The 18,920-nt window shown below is 42.5% G+C and overlaps 1 protein-coding gene across 3 annotated transcripts in view; it reads left to right on the top strand.

Moving 5' to 3' along the window:
* The window catches only part of washc2c (WASH complex subunit 2C), a 31,859-nt gene that overhangs the window by 10,910 nt on the left and 2,029 nt on the right, over nucleotides 1-18,920 (top strand). For 2 of the 3 annotated variants that reach the window (XM_036546439.1, XM_036546437.1), the window contains 19 exons: nucleotides 2,284-2,405; nucleotides 2,968-3,031; nucleotides 4,169-4,225; nucleotides 4,609-4,788; nucleotides 5,244-5,410; nucleotides 7,763-7,873; nucleotides 8,241-8,333; nucleotides 8,783-8,884; nucleotides 9,033-9,131; nucleotides 9,613-9,788; nucleotides 10,277-10,394; nucleotides 10,958-11,155; nucleotides 12,202-12,381; nucleotides 12,530-12,658; nucleotides 13,476-13,574; nucleotides 14,062-14,136; nucleotides 15,105-15,161; nucleotides 15,805-16,035; nucleotides 16,674-17,264. In XM_036546439.1, coding sequence (XP_036402332.1) covers nucleotides 2,284-2,405; nucleotides 2,968-3,031; nucleotides 4,169-4,225; nucleotides 4,609-4,788; nucleotides 5,244-5,410; nucleotides 7,763-7,873; nucleotides 8,241-8,333; nucleotides 8,783-8,884; nucleotides 9,033-9,131; nucleotides 9,613-9,788; nucleotides 10,277-10,394; nucleotides 10,958-11,155; nucleotides 12,202-12,381; nucleotides 12,530-12,658; nucleotides 13,476-13,574; nucleotides 14,062-14,136; nucleotides 15,105-15,161; nucleotides 15,805-16,035; nucleotides 16,674-17,264 — 2,849 coding nt within the window. The remainder of the gene's footprint in view (nucleotides 1-2,283; nucleotides 2,406-2,967; nucleotides 3,032-4,168; nucleotides 4,226-4,608; nucleotides 4,789-5,243; nucleotides 5,411-7,762; nucleotides 7,874-8,240; nucleotides 8,334-8,782; nucleotides 8,885-9,032; nucleotides 9,132-9,612; nucleotides 9,789-10,276; nucleotides 10,395-10,957; nucleotides 11,156-12,201; nucleotides 12,382-12,529; nucleotides 12,659-13,475; nucleotides 13,575-14,061; nucleotides 14,137-15,104; nucleotides 15,162-15,804; nucleotides 16,036-16,673; nucleotides 17,265-18,920) is intronic. The other variant, XM_036546438.1, reaches the window with a different exon arrangement.

Genomic DNA, 18,920 nt, shown 5'->3' with positions numbered 1-18,920 from the left:
GAAGGCTTATCTCAGGCTGATCTCATATAACACCCATTTTGGACAGTATTAGAACAGTGTTACTCTATAACAGGGGTCTCCAACCTTTTTTCATCTGAGAGCTACAGTACTCACACTTACTCACATAACGTATCAAAACACTCACGTCAACCAGCTGAATTAAGCTACTTTGTGTATACATGTATCAAATGCCAATATCCAAAGCTCACATTTTGGATCAAAAACATCTTAAATCAAATTTCGTTATGAATTTATGCGTTTCGTTTTGATATATTGTGTGACTAATGTGAGCTTGACACATTGAAATGTGAAACATATGGATACAGAACATAGCCTACATTTGACATGCTATTGATGACTTTCGTATACATCAGTATTTCGTGGACACAATGCTAACGCGTTTGTGTTTTTCGTGGTTTCACGCGTTACAGTGTTACATAGTTTTGTAATGAATTTATGCGTTTTGTAGCACAGAAAGCATTCTGTCTGCGAAAGCAAAACACTGATGTCTACGAAAGTTCAAGCAGCCTTTGCTTTCGTGGACGGAATGCCTTCTGTAACTGCGGAGTCACGGAATATATTGTGCTAAATCACTTTCGTGCACATCATACTTTCAGTAACATAGCAAAACAGTTAAGTGAACAAAATGAACATTCGATGGCACGGAATGATGATAGTACAGTGCATTCTGCATTTCGTGCCACAACAGCATAAATGCTGGCCGAGGACATCTGTTACGTAGAAAGAATTACTTTTGTCTACAAAATGAGTTTCTTTTGTCCACATAGTGCGAAGTGAATTCCGCCTTTTGTCCACAAAATGAAAAGCACAACGGTCAATTCAGTGCACGAAAGGAATTATCCGTTTTGTTTTCTGTGCACGAAAGTATGTGCTCTCTTCAATATTTCGTGGACACAATGCTGACGCCTTTGTGTCTTTCGTGGACAAAAGGCGTTACGGTGTTATATGGTTTCGTAATGAATTTATGCGTCTAGCACAGAAGACATTCTGTCCACAAAAAAGGTCTGTTACATTTGGCGCCCCATAGCTTTTTGGAACATTAAGCCACGTTAAGCCTTTTCCTTATAATGGGCATCAATAGAGAGGAAAACGCTTAACGTAAGCTAACGTCCATACGCATAGGATTTCGATTTTGATTTTTTGACAGGTAAAAGTGTTTATGACAAGACATGTCCGAGAGAAATTTAGTGATCATTGGATGCTATTTTGGAACATTAAGCCATGTTAAGCCTTTTCACACTAAGAGTTTTAGAATGTCTCTGAAGTGGCGATGAACGTTGCATCTTTTACTGACTGAAACGCTGGTACCACAGATGAGGCGCACACATTCGTGGGGGGAAAAATGCGTTCCCGTTCCTCATGGAAATAGTGGCCTGGCCACTTTCTTTGTTCATATTAAATCTGGCTATTTTATAAGCTAAACTGGCTTGCTAACACCACCAAGCTCCTTGCTTTAGCTCAGTAGTTACCTCAGTAGCGAGCCTACAGGGTAACTGATGTGACGACGTGTTTGCAAACTTGACACTAGCGTAACTTATTTGATTGACAGCTGATATCATTTTGTATTGGAGGGGGGTGGGACATCTGTGTATTTGATTGGATTGAAATGGGAAGAGGTTTCCAGGGTGCATTTATTTGTTGTCCGATTGTTTTTGTACATAATCTTTGAACCTGTTGGCGAGCTACTCAAAAACAGGCAGCGAGCTACCGGTAGCTCGCGAGCGACGTGTTGGAGACCCCTGCTCTATAACAGGTGGTCCACACTAACAGAATCAGCATTGTTGCTTGGCACAAAATGAAAGTCAGTCACAGTGAAAGAGGAAGCTCCCTTGCAAGAATAACCGCTACATAGCAGGGGAACGGAGCAGCGCACATTGCTTAGCACACAGCACACCTGGCCTCAGGTTACTACTGCTGTTATCTCTCTCTCTCTCTTTTTTGGGTGAGATTTCTTGTTTTCCCAACAAGGAATTTGGCCAAGATGCAACGTAGTTTCCTAATGGTCATTGAGACAGGCTGTGACCAGCTATATAAACATTGACTGGTCTATTACTGTTTTCAGCATTACTCTGCTGTATTCAGTCAACACAGTACTGTATTAATCATTATGTGGCCTTAGAGCCTGTCTCCAGGATTTATTCTCAAGCTATTTTTTTCTTTTTTCCATTCTTTTTTTTTTTACATGATATGATTTGCATACAAACTCAAATACACTGTCCGACAATGACAATGTAGTGAAGTTGCTGTTTGTTTCGTGCTCAGCACCCCCTGATGACAATGAGATGTTCAACCCTCCCCCAATGGAGGACGAGGACTTCTCCCCATTTGGAGGCAAAGGGGGTCTCTTCAGCGGAGGGAAGGGGCTGTTTGATGATGATGATGAGGTAGCTGGGCTGTATTACACCCTGAAATGTCACAAAGATGTTTGGAAATATTACAAAAATAAGGTTTCAGAAGCTGTTGGCTTTGTTGGTACAATGAAGCCAGCTACATGTATCAATTTGTAGCTAAATGCTAACAGTAAGAAGGTTAGTGTTAATGCTTTATTTAGCTCTGTGTTGATGCCCAGCTGGTTAGCCACTGGGCAGTGTTTCCTGACAGACAGCACAGTATCTACTCTGATCTGTCTGAGAGTGTACAAGCACAATAGAACATAACCCAAGTGAATCTTAAAAAGTAGCTCTAGCTTCCATGTGGTTTAAATATGCTTTGTTAGTGCTATGGTCATTGTGCTTCTGATTCCTTCTTCTTTTGAGTCAGAAGCTACTACATGATATAAGTTGCAGTCGCTGAGTACTTCTTGCGCATGTGATGCATGAGTGCAGTAACACTCAAACTTTTTCAGTAGAAACAGAAAAATATACTGTATATCTGGTGATAGGAAGTGGCATCAGTGTGCATGTTAAAACATGGTTGTGATTGCTGTGTGTTTTGTCGGTTTCACAGGGCGACCTCTTTTCTGATGCACCAAAGCCTGAGGACACATCAAGTAAAACAGCAGCTGTTAAAGGTGAGGTCAGGAGCAGAGTGGTGAAGGTTATTCTCACAGTGAAACATTTCCCTCCTTGAAACTGTGAGGGGCCTCCTCTTAATTTAAGGTGACATTACAGTATTGGCTCATTTCTGTGCTGCAGACACAGTGGACAGAGGTAAGCAATAGCAGGACAAATGGTGTCTACACCTTGTCCCACCCCTTTTATCTCTCAGTGCAACTAGCAACCAATGCAAAGCTAAAAACTAGCACCTAGTCACCAGTATGAGGGTTGTACAATATTCCAGTCACAGTTATTGCATGGTTACTTCCCTGTAGTTTCAGAGGGGATATGCGTAGCTTAATAGATTTGCATGTTGGTAAGCTTGTCATTAGAGATGCACGATATTGGATTTTTGCCGTTATTCGATATGCTGATATAACTCATTTAACTCATTTTGGCCGATTACCGATGCCGATATAGATGCTGCGTAATTTAAAAATGGTCTTATTTCTTATTTCCCTTCGCATTCTCTCCTTATGGAGCTGCAATATTTATTTTGAATGAGCAGAGTTACAGAAAACGTTATTCGCTGTCCAGTGTCGTTTTGTAAGTGTACAAATGCAACAATTACGCCCTGAGTTCGAGCCCCAAAGGAAGAGCTCAGCGATCGCGGGCTGTCTTGTTTTATTTCCCATCGCATTCTCTACTTACCGAGCCGCGATATTATACAATGGTCTCACGCCCCTCCGGAAGCAAATAGAAGCTTTGCAGCACACAGCTAGCATCGTCCCTGGGTGAGAAACTTAGCTATATATTTTACCCCTCCTCGCATCACTGGTGCTTTACAAGCATTACAAATGGCAATTTTGTTACTTGTTTCAGATTCTTCAAAATACTTCCATACAGCTGACATGTTGAAGCTTGTTGCTGGCGCTCATAATAAACATTTAGCGTCATCGCGTGCGAATAGTTAACGTGTCAACTTATCGGCCAGGCACAAAATTTTCATGTCTGCCGATGCCGATAATTAACTTCTTTTTTTATCGGCCAATACCGATGTCGTGCCAATATCATCATGCATCCCTACTTGTCATGGTTAAATATACATTTGAAAATGTGAAATTGTGACCTGTCAGGGAGTGTAATGTCTCTGCTCTGCCTCGCCTCTTTAGAAACGGTGTCCTCCAAGCACAGTAAGAAGCCTGCTGGTGCTGCCTCCATATTCCCAGGTACAGGAATGGAGTTTACTTACAGGAACTACAAAAATTAGGCAAAAACAAATTAGACCAAAAACATCTCACTTTGAAGCAAGTACATTTATCAGATCGTTCTGTCCTTGCCTGTATCCAGATCTGTCAGCCCATATGTCATCTGTTTAATCCAGATTGCATGCATAAAATAGGATGGCATAGATTATGGATGCATCTGGAGTTCAGACAGTAATGTAAGGCCTGATAGATCCTAACTGTAATGAAAAGAGAGGCCAGCAGAAACGAAAGGGAAATGGTATAATGTCATATTAAGGTGTGCAAAGTTGCTCTGTTACATAGTGTTATGGTTGCAGTGAATATCAAAGCATTTGTTTGATGTTCGCTATTTATTTCCCGTGTAGAAAGCAGCCTCTTCGATTCCTCTACCAATGGCTTGGAGTCCTTGGAGAGCAGGCAGAATGAAGGTTCAGTCAGACCCAAAGCCCAGGCAGCACCGAAGCAGGCCACCACAGGAGGTCTCTTTGACGACGATGATGATGACGACTTCTTCAGTGGCAGCACCCTCAAGAAGTCTGCTTCTGGTGAGTCTTGCGAAAACGCCCTCGGATTTTGGCCATGTTTTTTTATTACTCAGTCATCAGTGCTTTTCGCATACCGTTCAAGGTAATCCATGTGCGCTTTCAAAGTATTCCAATGTAGAAAGCCCTCGGGTTACAGTTTATACCATTGCAATGATACAATATAGGTAAACGCTGTTAATATCCTCATTGGCCCACTGAGGATATTAAGTGAGATTTCAATATAGTGGGGTTTCATTTAACATTGAAAGCTGCAGGAAGTAGTTTTCATAAAGGGTGATTATTATTATAATTTTTTTTTTTTTTTTTTGCAAGATTTCAATCTTGCACTGTGTTGCACCTCTCTCTGTCCTCATTTGCATTTGGAAAACAGCTATAGCTGTTCCCCATTCTATGCCAGACCTGCATTAGGAGTGTCCTGTGTTCTGAAAGGTCTCCCTAATTGCCTTCCTCTACAGCTGGGCTGGAGAAACCCAAGCAGAAGAAAGCGGTGGACCTGTTTGGCGGCGATGAAGATGACGATGATGAAGAGGGTGACATTTTCAGAGGGAAGTCCAGCACGCTGCCTCCCCAGCCCAAGAAGGATGTGGAGGAGGAAGAAGTAGCCCCCATTCCTGAAAAGAAGGTACCCGTCAGAGCCTGGATTTGACCTGTGAACCCTGTGCTGCTGTCTTTATAAGCGGAGCAGAGAGAGACCACCAGGCCCGGGGTCAATCTAGGGCTGGGCGATATGACTTGATGATGATATCTTGATTTTTTTTTCAAAGCCATGAACGATTCTCGATTACGATTTCGATTTTTTAGTTCTATAATGAAAAGAAAATTTTTCTTCAAACAAAGAATTTTTTTATTATAATGTACAAAACGGTGACAACCAGCAACATCCTATGATATAACGTTAAAACATAAACAGTCAACAACACCTATGACACATCCTGACAGTCAAAAACAGTCCTTTCAATTCAGGCAGGAGCAGCTTTGAAGTGCAGACACACCAAGAAAAGTGCAACAACAGCAGCAGTTTTTACAGGTTTCTTGCAAGAAACACAAGCCTGTCTACAGTTTCAGGATGGAGGGAAGCCCTCTGGCAGGTCACAGTGTTTCCAGCTGCACTGAAAACCCGCTCAGAGGGAGCACTGGTTGCAGGAATAAAAAGGTATTTCCTGCCCGGCAGCGTAGGTTGGGGAAGTTAGACTCATGCTGTCTGTATCAGGGTCTGTGTGAGGGAACATCAGATATGCAGCTCTGCTTTGATTATGTCCTCTTCTGACAGGGGAGTAGATGGGTGTGGCACAGTCTTCATGAAAAAGCTGGCTAGGGATTTCTTTTTCTTTGGCACAACTTCAGCTTTATCTTGTTGGTTGCATGGTGGGCTACTTGCTGCTTGCATCAGAACAGTTTCGTCAGGCTGGTCTGTGTTATTCTCACCTGGTAGAGACATCAACTCTGTAATAGCTTGATCTTTGATTCCATCCACTTTGTCATGTTCTATGTAAGAAGTGTGGAACCAGGGGGTCCAAGAAAGAGGCAATAGACAGGAGTTTGTCTATGGCAGAATCACTGTATTTGCTATTGAGGTACTTGTGTGGTGTGGTGTGTTTGATATGTTTTGTAAGCTGTCTCATCTTCCTTTAACTGTAGAATGTTGTTGTCAAACAGATGAAGCACTGATTTGAGGTAGGGCACACTAACATACTCTTCGCCTGATAATGCATCAGTGAATTTTTGCAGTGGACTTACAGCTTTGTTCACTGACTCCAACACATCTATGTCTTGCCACGTAGGTACTAGCTGCCGAGACTTCTTGTCTGAACCCAGTACCCAGGCTATGGCTTTCTCCTGCTCCAAAACATGGTTGATCATTTTTTGTCTGGGGACTCTGTAATGAGCTGATGGGTAGGCCCAGCTCAGCCTGTGCAGACGCCAGGTCTCTTCTTCTTTTCCATCTGAAGGAAAATGCACTTACAACTTTCTTGCTGACCCCACCTACATGATCAACCCTTCAACCTGATCAACAGATCTTTCATACCATTTTCTGTTAAAAGGAAAAACAGATTGCATTCAAACTTTGTGGCTGTCATTTTCAAACAACTCCTTAGTACCACACATCATGTTGCTAATGCATACTAAAAAGACTATATTTAATTTCAAACTTGAAATATATTATACAATAAAAAATAGCCTACTGAAATACTCTGTGTCTTCTAAACCCTTGTACACAAATATGTAGGTAATAAACAGATTAAGATAAACATTTTTTTACACCTGTGAAATTAAATGTAAAAAAATAACTGAAATAAATAAAAAAGTTTGGTTTTTTAAAATTGATTTAAACGATTTTCCTGTTTTGAAAATTGTCTTTAAAAAATAAACCGAATTAATCGAGAAAACTGTGAAAATCGCCCAGCTCTAGGTCAATCAATTAATGAAATGAACTGAAGTTCAATACAATAATTGAAACTGAAATTGAAAAATAGGCTGTTTTGAGTTCACAAACCAAATTTAATTTTTTTCCCCGAATTGACTGAATTGAAATGGAATCAGCCCCAACTCTGGCAATATCTCCCTGCTCCTCCTCTGCATGGACTGCATGTGTCAAACAGCTGTTGCATTTCACTGTGAGGAAGTGAATACTTATTAAAATTGCTGACAAGAAGAAGAATAATTAAAGAGTAAAAAAGTGCTTCCATTTTCTACTTAAATCAATTGAACAATGAACAATGTGTTGGTGGCCTACACCTTCTACAGCATATTTACAGATCTATTTACAGATCTAAAAGAAGAATACTTTTTATGAATAGGGATGTTGTATTTTGTAGTGTGTTTATGCCACTCGCAGATACGAGCCTCAAATCTGAAAGGAAACAAAAGTGAAAAACAGTACAGTTTTTAGAGAGCGAACATCTTCACTTGGGGATTTGTCAGTGTTAAGATGTGCTAAGTTGTGTTAAGCTTCTTTGTTGGTGACCCTGTCCAGATGCCTGCAGGGGCCATCTCCATGTTTGGGCCCGGGACAAAGAACATCCTGGTGGAAGGGCTCAAGAGGCGGCAGGCCTCCACCAGTGAGGAGTCTGAGAAATCAGAGGAGGTAGGGGATGCTGTGTTAATCCATCCCAAGGGTGGAGATTATGCTGCTGGTGCCTAGCAAGTTTGAGCCACTCCAAGTTTTACTGAGAGCAGGTGAGAGCGCTGAGTGGCATCCACTGGGAAGTTGAACGTGATTGGTACACTCACCTGGCCTGTGAAACCTGGAATGGCTCAAGCTGTGATGACTGGAAGTACTGCCGCCATCCCCGCTTCCATCTCTATCTCACTACATCTTTCCCTCCTTCGCCCTCTTTAGCCGATCAATCTTGATCCTGACCATTTGAGAGATCCCAGTGTTTGCCTGTGTTAACCAGTATGGAAAGTAGACTTTGCTCATCTAAGTGTTCCATTGTGTCTGTCACTCACAGAGTGTACCAGCTCCAGAGGCAGTCAAACCATCACCCAAGCCGGCGGCCAAGTCCCAGACCAGGGGTCTCTTCTCTGATGATGAGGACACGCAGGCTAGTACCTGTTTCACTTCGTCACCTTTTGAGAGCCACATGAGTTTGCCTCTTTTTTAGATCATAGTTGCTTTATCGTACCTGTGTCTGAATGTGTCTGCCATGTTAAGGCTCCAATGTCAAGTGTAGGGGCTTGGAATCCTTGGGAGGCTGTCAGTGAGCATTAGACAGAATCGCACTGGTTTCATCATCATTCTTAAGAGTGCACCAAGTGGTCATTCCATGAAAGAGGAAGTGCTTAGAAACATTGAGCAATTTTGACCGTTTCTCATTTTTATTTTTTTTTCTTTCTCAAATTTGCTCACAGGAGTGGTGAGCACTGTAAATCTGACCAGCTCACCTTATGGAGCTGTATTCTCACAGTGCATCATGCTTTTGCAATTTGACTCAATGCTTTTCGTTGTGTGTGTGTGCTGTCCGTGTGCATGTCATCTGCTTAATTTTCACAGATCTTTCCATCTGCTGGCAAATCTCAGCCAAAGACTGAACCTGCAGTCCAGAGCAAGCCAAACAAGGCACCTCTCTCCATATTCGACGATGAGGAAGAGGAGGTAAGCGCTTTTAACCAATCACTCCAGGCTGTTTCTCCAGGTCCGGTTTACATTTTCCTCAGATCAGTGGAGCATATCCTTGTGAAAAGAGTACTGCTCAGCGCAGATACTGTAGTTGGCGTTTTTTATTAATGCTTGTGTCCTATAGGATCTGTTTGTGTCTGCGCCTCCAAAGTCCAAAGCCAAAAGTCCTTCGCTTCAGCCAGCCAGCACGCCCGTCTCTAGCTCACTCTTCAGTGATGACGAGGTAGGGGTGAAAGTGTTTGTGAGCAAAGCAGGTTCTCGCCAAGCCAAATTCATTCACAAAATGAAGGGAAGACAATGTCACAAACCCACCTGTCGTTTCCATATTAGCAGCCTAGTTTTTTCATAGACTGTCAACATTTATAATATGTAAAAACATGTGGCAGCTGAAAATTGAATTGAAAATGAAACTGAATTGAAAGCAGTTTGAATATAGGAAAATGTGATATGTCAGAAATTGTTATAACAATTGTTGTAAGGCCATAGTGAAATTGTCAACCATCATTATCTTCCAGTTTAAAAAAAAAATAATATAAAATAATAATAAAAAAAATACATTTATATATATATATATATATATATATATATATATATATATATATATATATATATATATATGTATATATGTATATATGTATGTATATATGTATATGCGTATATTAATTGGCTCTGAGAATTGTGGGTCTCTTACCTGTTTGCACCAGGACCAGTGGATGAGCACCAAACCAAGTGAGACCAAACCTGAGGTGAAAGCCACAGGAATGAAGGCTAGCAACAGTGCCCCATCCAGACTCCCTGGTGTCAAAACTCCACAGAAAGACAGCCTGTTTGATGATGATGATGATGACGATGACCTCTTCACTGCCACCAAAGAGTCAAGGTACTGCTGAATTGTCAGGACAGATGGCGTACATTGATTCTGTACAATCACCTGTCCCTCTCTTCATTTCGCCTCTGCATTTCAATGCCTGTTTAACTCATATAATCGTGTACTTTATGTGCATAAATAACTAGTCTGTTGCCAGAGAGTGTTTGTGTGTGGAGGTTGGGGTTTGTTGCCAGAGAGTGTTTGGGTGTGGAGGTTGGGATTTGGAGGTAAGGATGGGGGAAGATGCGTTTATACTACATTTAACTAAATACACTGCAAGTTGATATCTTTAATGACTATCTGTGTAACAGACAGTAGTAGCAGTGTAACTCCATATGTAGCTCACTTGCCTGATATACCAAGTTACCAATGGATTTTGGTTTCATTTGTGCATATTTCTTTATGTTCAGAATATATTTTTAGTTCAGCACAGACTTTAGGGTTAGCAGCTTTATTATGGGCTTTAGCTTTAGCATACTTGTCTGTTTATGTCCCTGCAGTAAAAAGAAGCCTCAGAGAGTGTCCCTCTTGTTTGAAGAGGAAGACGAGGATGATGAAGAAAAGGGTTCGCTCTTTGGTTTCAAGCCAAATACTAGCAGCACTGCAGCTGAAGTGAAGGTGAACTTTTACCTGTGTTTATCCCATTTTGGTTTCCGTAAGTTGTGAGGTCAGGTGATGATGAAACCTGGAGAAATTGGATTATTGAATTTATATGATCCACAGAAGTTCATTGACATTGCAAACATTGCAAATGATTTTATCTACAATTTAGCTACACAATCAGTGGTTGATATTATTACTTTGCTTAGCAGATGCTATTATCCAGAGTGACTCACACAACCAACAATTTTTACATGTTCACATTTATTCATACCCAAGACTAAAGCAGTGTCCCACCAGGGAGTTGAAGCTTGGGGTTACAAACCCTGCTCTTTACCCATTATGCCACACTGCCAACCATATGAGGAATATTACTGAGAGGACCATTGTAGGACCATACATGGAAAAATAAATACCACAGGCAGCTGGAGTCTGTGGCTCTGCCATGGAGATGCACTTGTGCTGATGTTTCCTGCCATTATGATGAGTATCTACAGTGGAAACTGCCAGTGAGGGTGAGGACCAATAGGCAGGCAGTCCTGGATTGTGATGAAATTCTATTGTCGTTATGGTTACTATAGACTTCAACCACCGGCTCCCCGGCCCCCACCCCCAAAGGTGGAGAGAAGGTGGGGGATAAACAGGGCCCACCCCCGGTGGAGAAGCCCCTAATAGAGAACTTGCAGGCGGAGAGCGTGGAGCCTAAGAAGAAGCCACCTGGGGCTGTCAGCCTGTTCGGGGGGATCGATGTGCTGGGGGAGAAGCAGGACGGAGCCAAGGTGAGGTTCCGCTAGTAATCACACAGTCTCAGATGTCTCACTGCTGTACCTTTAATAAAACACTCTCTTACTCAACCTCAAACCACACTATTGACTGCAAGGCTTCCACAGACTCAGACATGTCTCACTGCAATATGCTTAATAAATGGCTCTTTTTTCTAGCACTCAATGACCACTTACATGGGAAAAAACTATAAAAAAGATAATATTAGATAAAGAGATTTCAAAGATTCTTTGACTTTCTTCTTAAACCAGAATCTGTCACCTGTGGGATTTGTGGTAATTTGGCTCGTTAAAGTTTACCTCATAAATGTTTAAAAAGTCGGCTATATCATTCCGTATACCACGGTAAAGTCTGAAAATAGTACTTGAATTAATCACACAGAAAAAGCACTTAAACACAAGATTGTTCTCCTGACTGGATGCATTTAACATACACCTTATCAAGCGATTCATACAAGGACTATTTCAACACTTTTCCCCGCAATTTGCATCATGCTCCTAGCAATGTAGTTTGTCCTGCTGGGAGAAATGTGTGCTGTGAGACTGCTTTGCATCTGGTGATGTCATGTAGGCATCTGTTTTCCTCATCAGCTTCAATTATGGATGGGTTGAAAGACAACGAAATGTACACAATCCTACCAAAAGTCAGGGTATACAGGTAGTTATGAATAAAATGTCTTTCAAAAATTCCAAGTAATTAATAGCATGTTGTGCTACCTTTGACCTTAATGACTGCTTCAGTGCATTGTGGGAGTCTTCAAATTTCTGCTAGAAAGCTGGTGGTATTGTCCACTACTCCTTTAAAGCAATAATAGGGATTAATTTTCTCTCATGTTGACTTTGGGGGCTCTGCTGGCTCTTCTGTTATCCTCTTCAAACCCATAGTCACGACCATTTTACTGCAATCAGATGACTTTTGGTAGGATAGCATACATTGTTTAGTTGTGTGGGTCTGTGGACTCCACTGTGACCCCATTGCGACTCTGGTGTGACTCCAGTATGACTCTTAATGTTTATCTCTCTCACTGTGGCTGAATGATCAGACCAAGAGTCTGCTGGACGACCCTGATGAGGATGACTTCCCGTACAAAGACAGCCCTCCCCCCATGGAGCAGGAGACCAAGCCCAAGAAGAATATCCTAAGCCTGTTCGAGGATGACGAGGAAGATGAGACCCTGCCCACGACCGTATCCACTCAGCCAGTGGCCAAAAACACACTAAAGGTTAAGATTCCTTTAAAGTTTGATTCCAGTTCAAGAAATTTGAAAAGCAATCCTGGCTCGAGCAGGAAAATTCAGCTCACTAAAAAGCTAAGCTAACTGGTATGTTTTCAGGAAGGGTGCCATCATTGTTATTTGGCCTCTGTTTTAGGTCCAGGAGCAGAGGTCTCGCACCAAGAGCACGGGGGTCTTCCAGGATGAGGAGCTGCTGTTCAGCCAGAAGCAGCAGAAGGACAATGATCCCGATGTTGACCTCTTTGCATCATCTGGGAAACACGAAGTATGGATCTCTTTAAGCCCAGCCACCCCCATGCTCTGTAGCACGCTGAGAGGAAGATGTGTCATCTGTGTTTTTTCCCCATGTCAATGGGGTGTTGATTTCTATAATCTTGTGCTATCAGAACTATAGATTGCCTACACTACATTTTTATTTCTTAAACACAAGAGTCAGCTGTAACACTGTCTCATGTTTACTGTTCCAGCACAGCCATGTAGGTAATCTGTACAAATCCATAGAGGCAGTATTTTCTGCACAATTTATATTTTTATGTTTTGTACAAATGTCCATGTATGTATACCCACATATGTATGAACATACATCCATGCAACATTACTTGTAGCTTTATGGTAATACAATTAGTACGCTGTATAAAAATGGATCGACCCCCCTGTGGTGTGAGGTTGACAGATCTCAAGCAGTTATAAAATATCTCTTTAGTCCCCCTCTTTGCTGAGGTGAAGTGCCCATACCCCGTTTGACAAAGGATCTAGGACTACAGATACTGTCTCAGGATAACCTCCATTAAATTCTTTAAAGATGCTTAATCCACTCAGTATCTCGGCATCCCTGGCCTCACTGCACTGTGAAATTGCCTCTTTTCCTGTGGAGCTTGTTGTAGTGATTTATTCTGATGAGGTAAAAATGCTCTTTCCCTGATGTGGTTCGGTATAAAGAGTGAAGACGTGCTTAAATCCATCACTCCTGATCCATAGGTTTGATTATCAGAATTGGACGTGGGATGAAATGACCGAAATGGCCTGACAGGTTGTGAGTTATGCAAGTGGTTTTGCTGTATACTGCTGCTCTCTTTCTCCAGAGCGATCCACCAAGATCGGTCAAGCCGGCGGCTCCCACGCTGTTCGGTGACGATGACGAGGATGACCTCTTCAGCTCCGCCAAGCCAAAATCACCCCCGGTACAGAACTTACTTCACCACTCAATGCATTGCTATAACCACATTCTATCTAAATCTGACCAGTTGACTGTCTTTTGAAATGCATTTTTTTAAATCATCTGCTTCAGTTTGATGAAGCTACAGTGATGTAGTGGTGCTGAATTTACCATTTTAAAATTTCTCGTTTGGGCCACCCTCTGTATTACCGCATGTTACCAGCTGTAATATTCTCTGTGGCATGGATGGGCAGAACTTCAGGCGCTTCAGTCCTGAGGTTTTCAGTCCTGACCTCATATGCAGATGGTTCCTTCAGTTAAACAATTAAGAGATGAAGCAGAGACCAACCCCCAGCAGACACCGCGGCCCTCCAGGACAGGTCTCGCTTCTCTGTTCTGGAGTGAGGACAGCATGTAGTATGAGGCAGTCAGTAGAACTAGATTTGATGCAGATGTCTCGCGGTTGTGAAATATAACTTCACGCAGAGTTCCTCTGATTTGATTTCGTAAAGAAAGTGGCAGAGAAGCCCAGGAACGAGGATACCTCTGTCAAACCTGCCAGTGCACCCCTATCTGCAGATACTGAGGTGAGTCAAATAAATATAAGTGCTTTAGAGCAATTTCCAGTTTTAGTGTTTTATCATTACAAATTAGTGCTGTACAGCAGTCATAAACAGTGTCAGACGCATTGAAATGCATAGTTACATACTTTGCTCCCATTAACAAGCTCTCATGAAAAAATGGTCAAATACCTATCATCTTAATGGCCCATATTTTTAAAACATACTACACTGAATTCACGGACTGGTCCAACTTGCAGTCATGCTAAGTTCCAGTAGGTGGTGCCATTGGCCAAAACAACACCACGGGAAAGAGCATGCATTCAGCAGGTGTGAGCTTTTATTTATGTAGTTATTTTTGATGTTCCTGTTTCATTTAGGCTTTGGAACTGGTCATTGAGCAGTAAGCTCACTGCACTGTGACTCCTTGTCAATTGGGAGTAGGTGAAGCAAAGCATGTGCCACTACAAAGCAGCCAGGGTGCTCGCCCACATCCATGGGCTATGTCAAACACTGGGGATTTCTCTGCCAAAAGAAAGACTCATTTCAGTTAGAGCTCATGTCACCAAAAACTGCTGACATTTTTAATTCTAACATTTTAAACATGTTCCTTGCCAATTGGCAACTGTCAAAACAGCCATCACTTTGTCAAGTGCCAGTCCTCCAACTGGTGTTGTCTGTCTTGTGGTGCACTGTGGGACTTGCATATAAAATAGCCTTTGGCTGCAGGCAAGCAGTATTCATGCAGTTATTTGCATGTGCCTCACTTTCTGTGTAAGTGCGGAAACGTATATTTTTTTCATACTTGATTTCTTAAAGTTTTTTTAAATTTAATTTGTTTTTTGTGGGAGTCGTCTTATAATCCAGACCGACTTATATTTGGGTCAATATAGTAAACAGATCGTATATATGAGTCAAGAGAATTATACATATGAAGCTGTTCCTGTGTTTTTGTGTAGTGTACTGAATATGACTTATTTTGTCCAATTGCACAGAAACCTACAACCCCTGTTAAATCTAAAGAGCCCTCCTCACGGATTGGAAAGCTCCAAGTAAACATTTATTACCCTTTTTTACCTTAAAATTCCACTCTCCTTACTCCATCTGAATGGCCTCTCGTTCTTCTGCCTTGCTTGTTGCTCGAAGCACCCTGAACTTCCTGCTCAAAGCAGAAGTCAGATGAACAAAAGTACATGTCTTTTTCCGTAACTTGGTCTTGGTGTAAGGCTTCCCTTTTTCTGCATTGTTGGCATGTTCTTGCACTGCAGTTTTCTTCCAGGCTGAAGTATATGTACATACCTATAAGTATGTACCTCTCTGCTTATGCATTTTTACTTGACCTGATCCTTCGGCACCTCAGCTTTCATCCTCATCCTCAATCACTCTGTAAGCTGGATCAGAACTTGAGAATGTCTGGGGGGAGGGGGAGCTGTAAGCCTGTGTGAATGGCAGATTGTGTAAGTGGGGATGATTGTGATTGATTGATACACTTGTACACTCTGCTGTCATTTGGGAAACACTTTTATGATGCTCTGTATTTGGCACTGAGGTACTCTGCCTGGGTAAACCTGTTTCTTTCCAAATTGCACAACTCCTGTGCTGGGGAGTGAGGTGGGTTATGATTGGCTGAAGGCAGTGTGTTAGGGGTGGGACTCAGGCAGTTGCCTCACAGATATTGTCTGTGTCCATGTACAGGCCAGCATGACCATCAACCCGGCCAGCCTCCTGCCTGGTGCCATTCTCAGGATCCCGGGAACGGTCAGTGTTATCCCGGGCCTGTCACCCCCCTCCCCCTCCTCCTCCACTACTGTCCTGGGACAGCCTCCAAGCCCCGCCGCTGCTGTCTCCGAGCCCCAGACGACAAGGGAGGGGGGAGTGAGCTTCGACACCCCCGCTCAGGTCACCACATTACAGAGTGCCAACAAGGTGGGTCCCTTGAGCATGCTGGATGGGAGAGGGGACTTATGGGAAAAGGCTAGAGAGGATGTCAGAGAAAGCACTCTGTAAAGGTTGTCTGCTTGCCTGAAAGGGAGTAGTTGGAATAGTTTCATTCAAGACTGAAAGAGGTTGCCCTTTAAGAGTTGAGTTGTGGTTTTGGCTTTGCATTCAGAGCATCCATGAACTTTGATGTTCATGGATGCTATGATATGGAAATTATTTTTTTAATTTAAGAAGCTCAGGTTCTGTCTGAGTTTTTGAAGGTGTGCACTATAGTGGAGTGTATTGAAATTGAAATTTTGTCACTGGCCAGTCATTGGCACAACATTACTTTGAATAGATAGAGCTTTGGAAACAACAGCAACAAATGCTGTAAAATTCCACAAATAAGAATAGTTGCTACTTACTGTACTGTATGGCCCATTTCTTTCGAGTAAGTGATATCTTGCAATGTGTTTTGAACATCTAAAATAGCAGTTCTGATTCTTTCCATATTGTCCAAGGTATAAAACCAGGTTTTCATGCTGGCAAAATTCAGCCCAGCTGTTGTAGGTTGAAAATAAAGGGATTCTGTTCTCTCAGAAGTCATTTTGCAAACACCAGCAAAACCTTTTTCTACCCTGCAGGGTCGTGCCAAAGGAGCAGGCCGGCGGAGGCCACAGACCAGGGCAGCCAGACACCTGGCAGCTCAGCTGTCTGACGAGCTAAAAGATGAAGGGCAGGAGGAGGCGGGACCCAGTACAGCCACGCCCTCTTCTCACCCCCCGCCCACAGCTACTTCTGCCCCCGCCCCTGCCACCACCCCTGCCCCAGCCCCCTCCAAAGCTTCAGCGCTGAGGCTGCCAGTCTCCAACCCGGCAGACTCCGCCCCTTCTGAAGGCGCCAAACCTAAGAGGCCCCCTGTTGTTGCCAACGACGACCTCTTTGGGTCTGACGACCTCTTCACCCCTGTCAGCAAGCAGACCCCCTCCCCAAAACCCAAGGCCAAGAGTCCGAAGGAGGTGCTGAAGGGTGGTCAGAAGAAGCAGGCGGCCCCATCCATCTTTGATGACCATGAGGAGGACCTCTTCCAGGTGGTCAAGCAGAAGCCAGCCAAGAAAGCCAAGGCCGTGCCCTTCCTAGATGATGAGGACGACGACATTTTTGGGGCGGGAAAGAGCTCAGCTAAAAAAGAAGCTAAGGCCGAAGCCAACTCAGCAAAACAGAACATTTTCCAAGTATTGCCATTTATCATGATTATTCAATGTGCAGGGTGTCATTCTTAAAATAGAATCTAAGTCTGATTCTTAAAACAAAAAACAAGTCTCATTTTGAAGACAGAAACCAAGGTGCATTCATAAAACAGGAACTAAGTCAAATTCATAAAAGAAAAACTGCCACATTTCGTGATGGTTCAGTAATGATTAAGAATTTGAACATTTGCACAAGGGACAGTCTTAGAATAAGAGTGACTGTCTGGAGAATGGGAGGTCATGGGTTCAAGTCCCAGACAGCTTGCAACACACAAACTATGGCAGCATCTGCCTTCCAGCCTGTCAGCATTTCAGAGATGGACTAATGTAATGACTCTTTGGAGGCCTGGCAAGCTTTCCATTGGGAAAAAGTCCTTGTGCTTTACATCACAAAAGTAAAAATACTAGGGCTGCCCCCTTAATAGAAGACAAAACCGTTAGTCAATGAGTAGAGTCTTAGTTGACCGGGTTTTCATTGGTCAGTTAGTTGCAGGAAAAAAAAAAAACTCAAACTCCATTCGGGAGCTGCGCCTTGTCGTTAATAAGTTATTAGACTTTGTCGGGCAGGAAAAGTGTGGAATCATTTCGAGCATGTAAAGGATGACCCCAAGTAGGTGACATGCAAGCTCTACAAACGAATGGCAAAGTTAAGGCTATATGCAGCTAAATAAATATATTGTCATATGCGCTATTAGGCTTATCCAAGTGTTCATGGGGACTGGGGAAGCTAAATTACCTCGCTTACTGCATGTTTAAACCTTTTGCGCGTACGGTCACACCGCCGTGATTAGCCATTTAGCACATATGCTAAAACCGGTGCGATTAGAACACTAGATTGGAAAAATTCTCGCTAATTTTAGCTTTGGGGAAACAGCGATTTAATGTTAAAAAATATAGCAAGTGCTAACTGGAAACTATGAGAAACTTAACGCTAATGAAAACATAACGAAGCATGTAACATAGCATAAAAATAAGTTATATGCGAAAGGGTTAACTTCATGTGCATTTCTCTCTATAGGCGCATCCACTATACTGCGAAGATGACTCCCCAGCCCTCAACTTCGTCTTCGCAGCCGACAGCTAACAAAAACTTAACAAAACTTTAACAGAAGGCTGTTTTTTGATTTATCATTTGCTTTATAAGTTATTGTGGTGGTGTTAGAAGTTCATAAGTTGTGTGATGTTATACTGTGTTGAAATGAATTAACAAAATGTTCAGTCTCCTTGCTGGTTGCTCTGACACATTCAGAATCATTACCGCTTTTGCCGTTAACACTGTCGTTAACAGGCGGCTCGCTCTGTATTTCTCTGTAATGTAGCACAGTGTCAACAGTGTTACTTACTACATTCCTTCTCAACCCTGGAACTGAAACCATTTTCTGATGCCCCATAAATATATATTTAAATAATTAAATTAATATCATAAACGTGCGACGACTAGTCGACTAATGGCTTGAACTAACGACTACTAGTCGACTAGGAAAATCTTTGGTCGGGGGCAGCCCTGAAAAATACCCTCCAGCATTGCAATCCACCCTGTGTTGTAAGTACAGTTAATTATAGGGTTGGCTCCTGATAATTGCATGCGCTTGGAATTGTTGTGCATTTAAGCACAGTGTGTACATCCTACAGGAGCAAGTA

The sequence above is a fragment of the Megalops cyprinoides genome, chromosome 15, assembly GCF_013368585.1.
Source record: "Megalops cyprinoides isolate fMegCyp1 chromosome 15, fMegCyp1.pri, whole genome shotgun sequence".
Taxonomy (NCBI): domain Eukaryota; kingdom Metazoa; phylum Chordata; class Actinopteri; order Elopiformes; family Megalopidae; genus Megalops; species Megalops cyprinoides.
The sequence above is the reverse complement of the archived record's forward strand: the minus strand, read 5'-3'. Positions and strand labels throughout refer to the sequence as shown.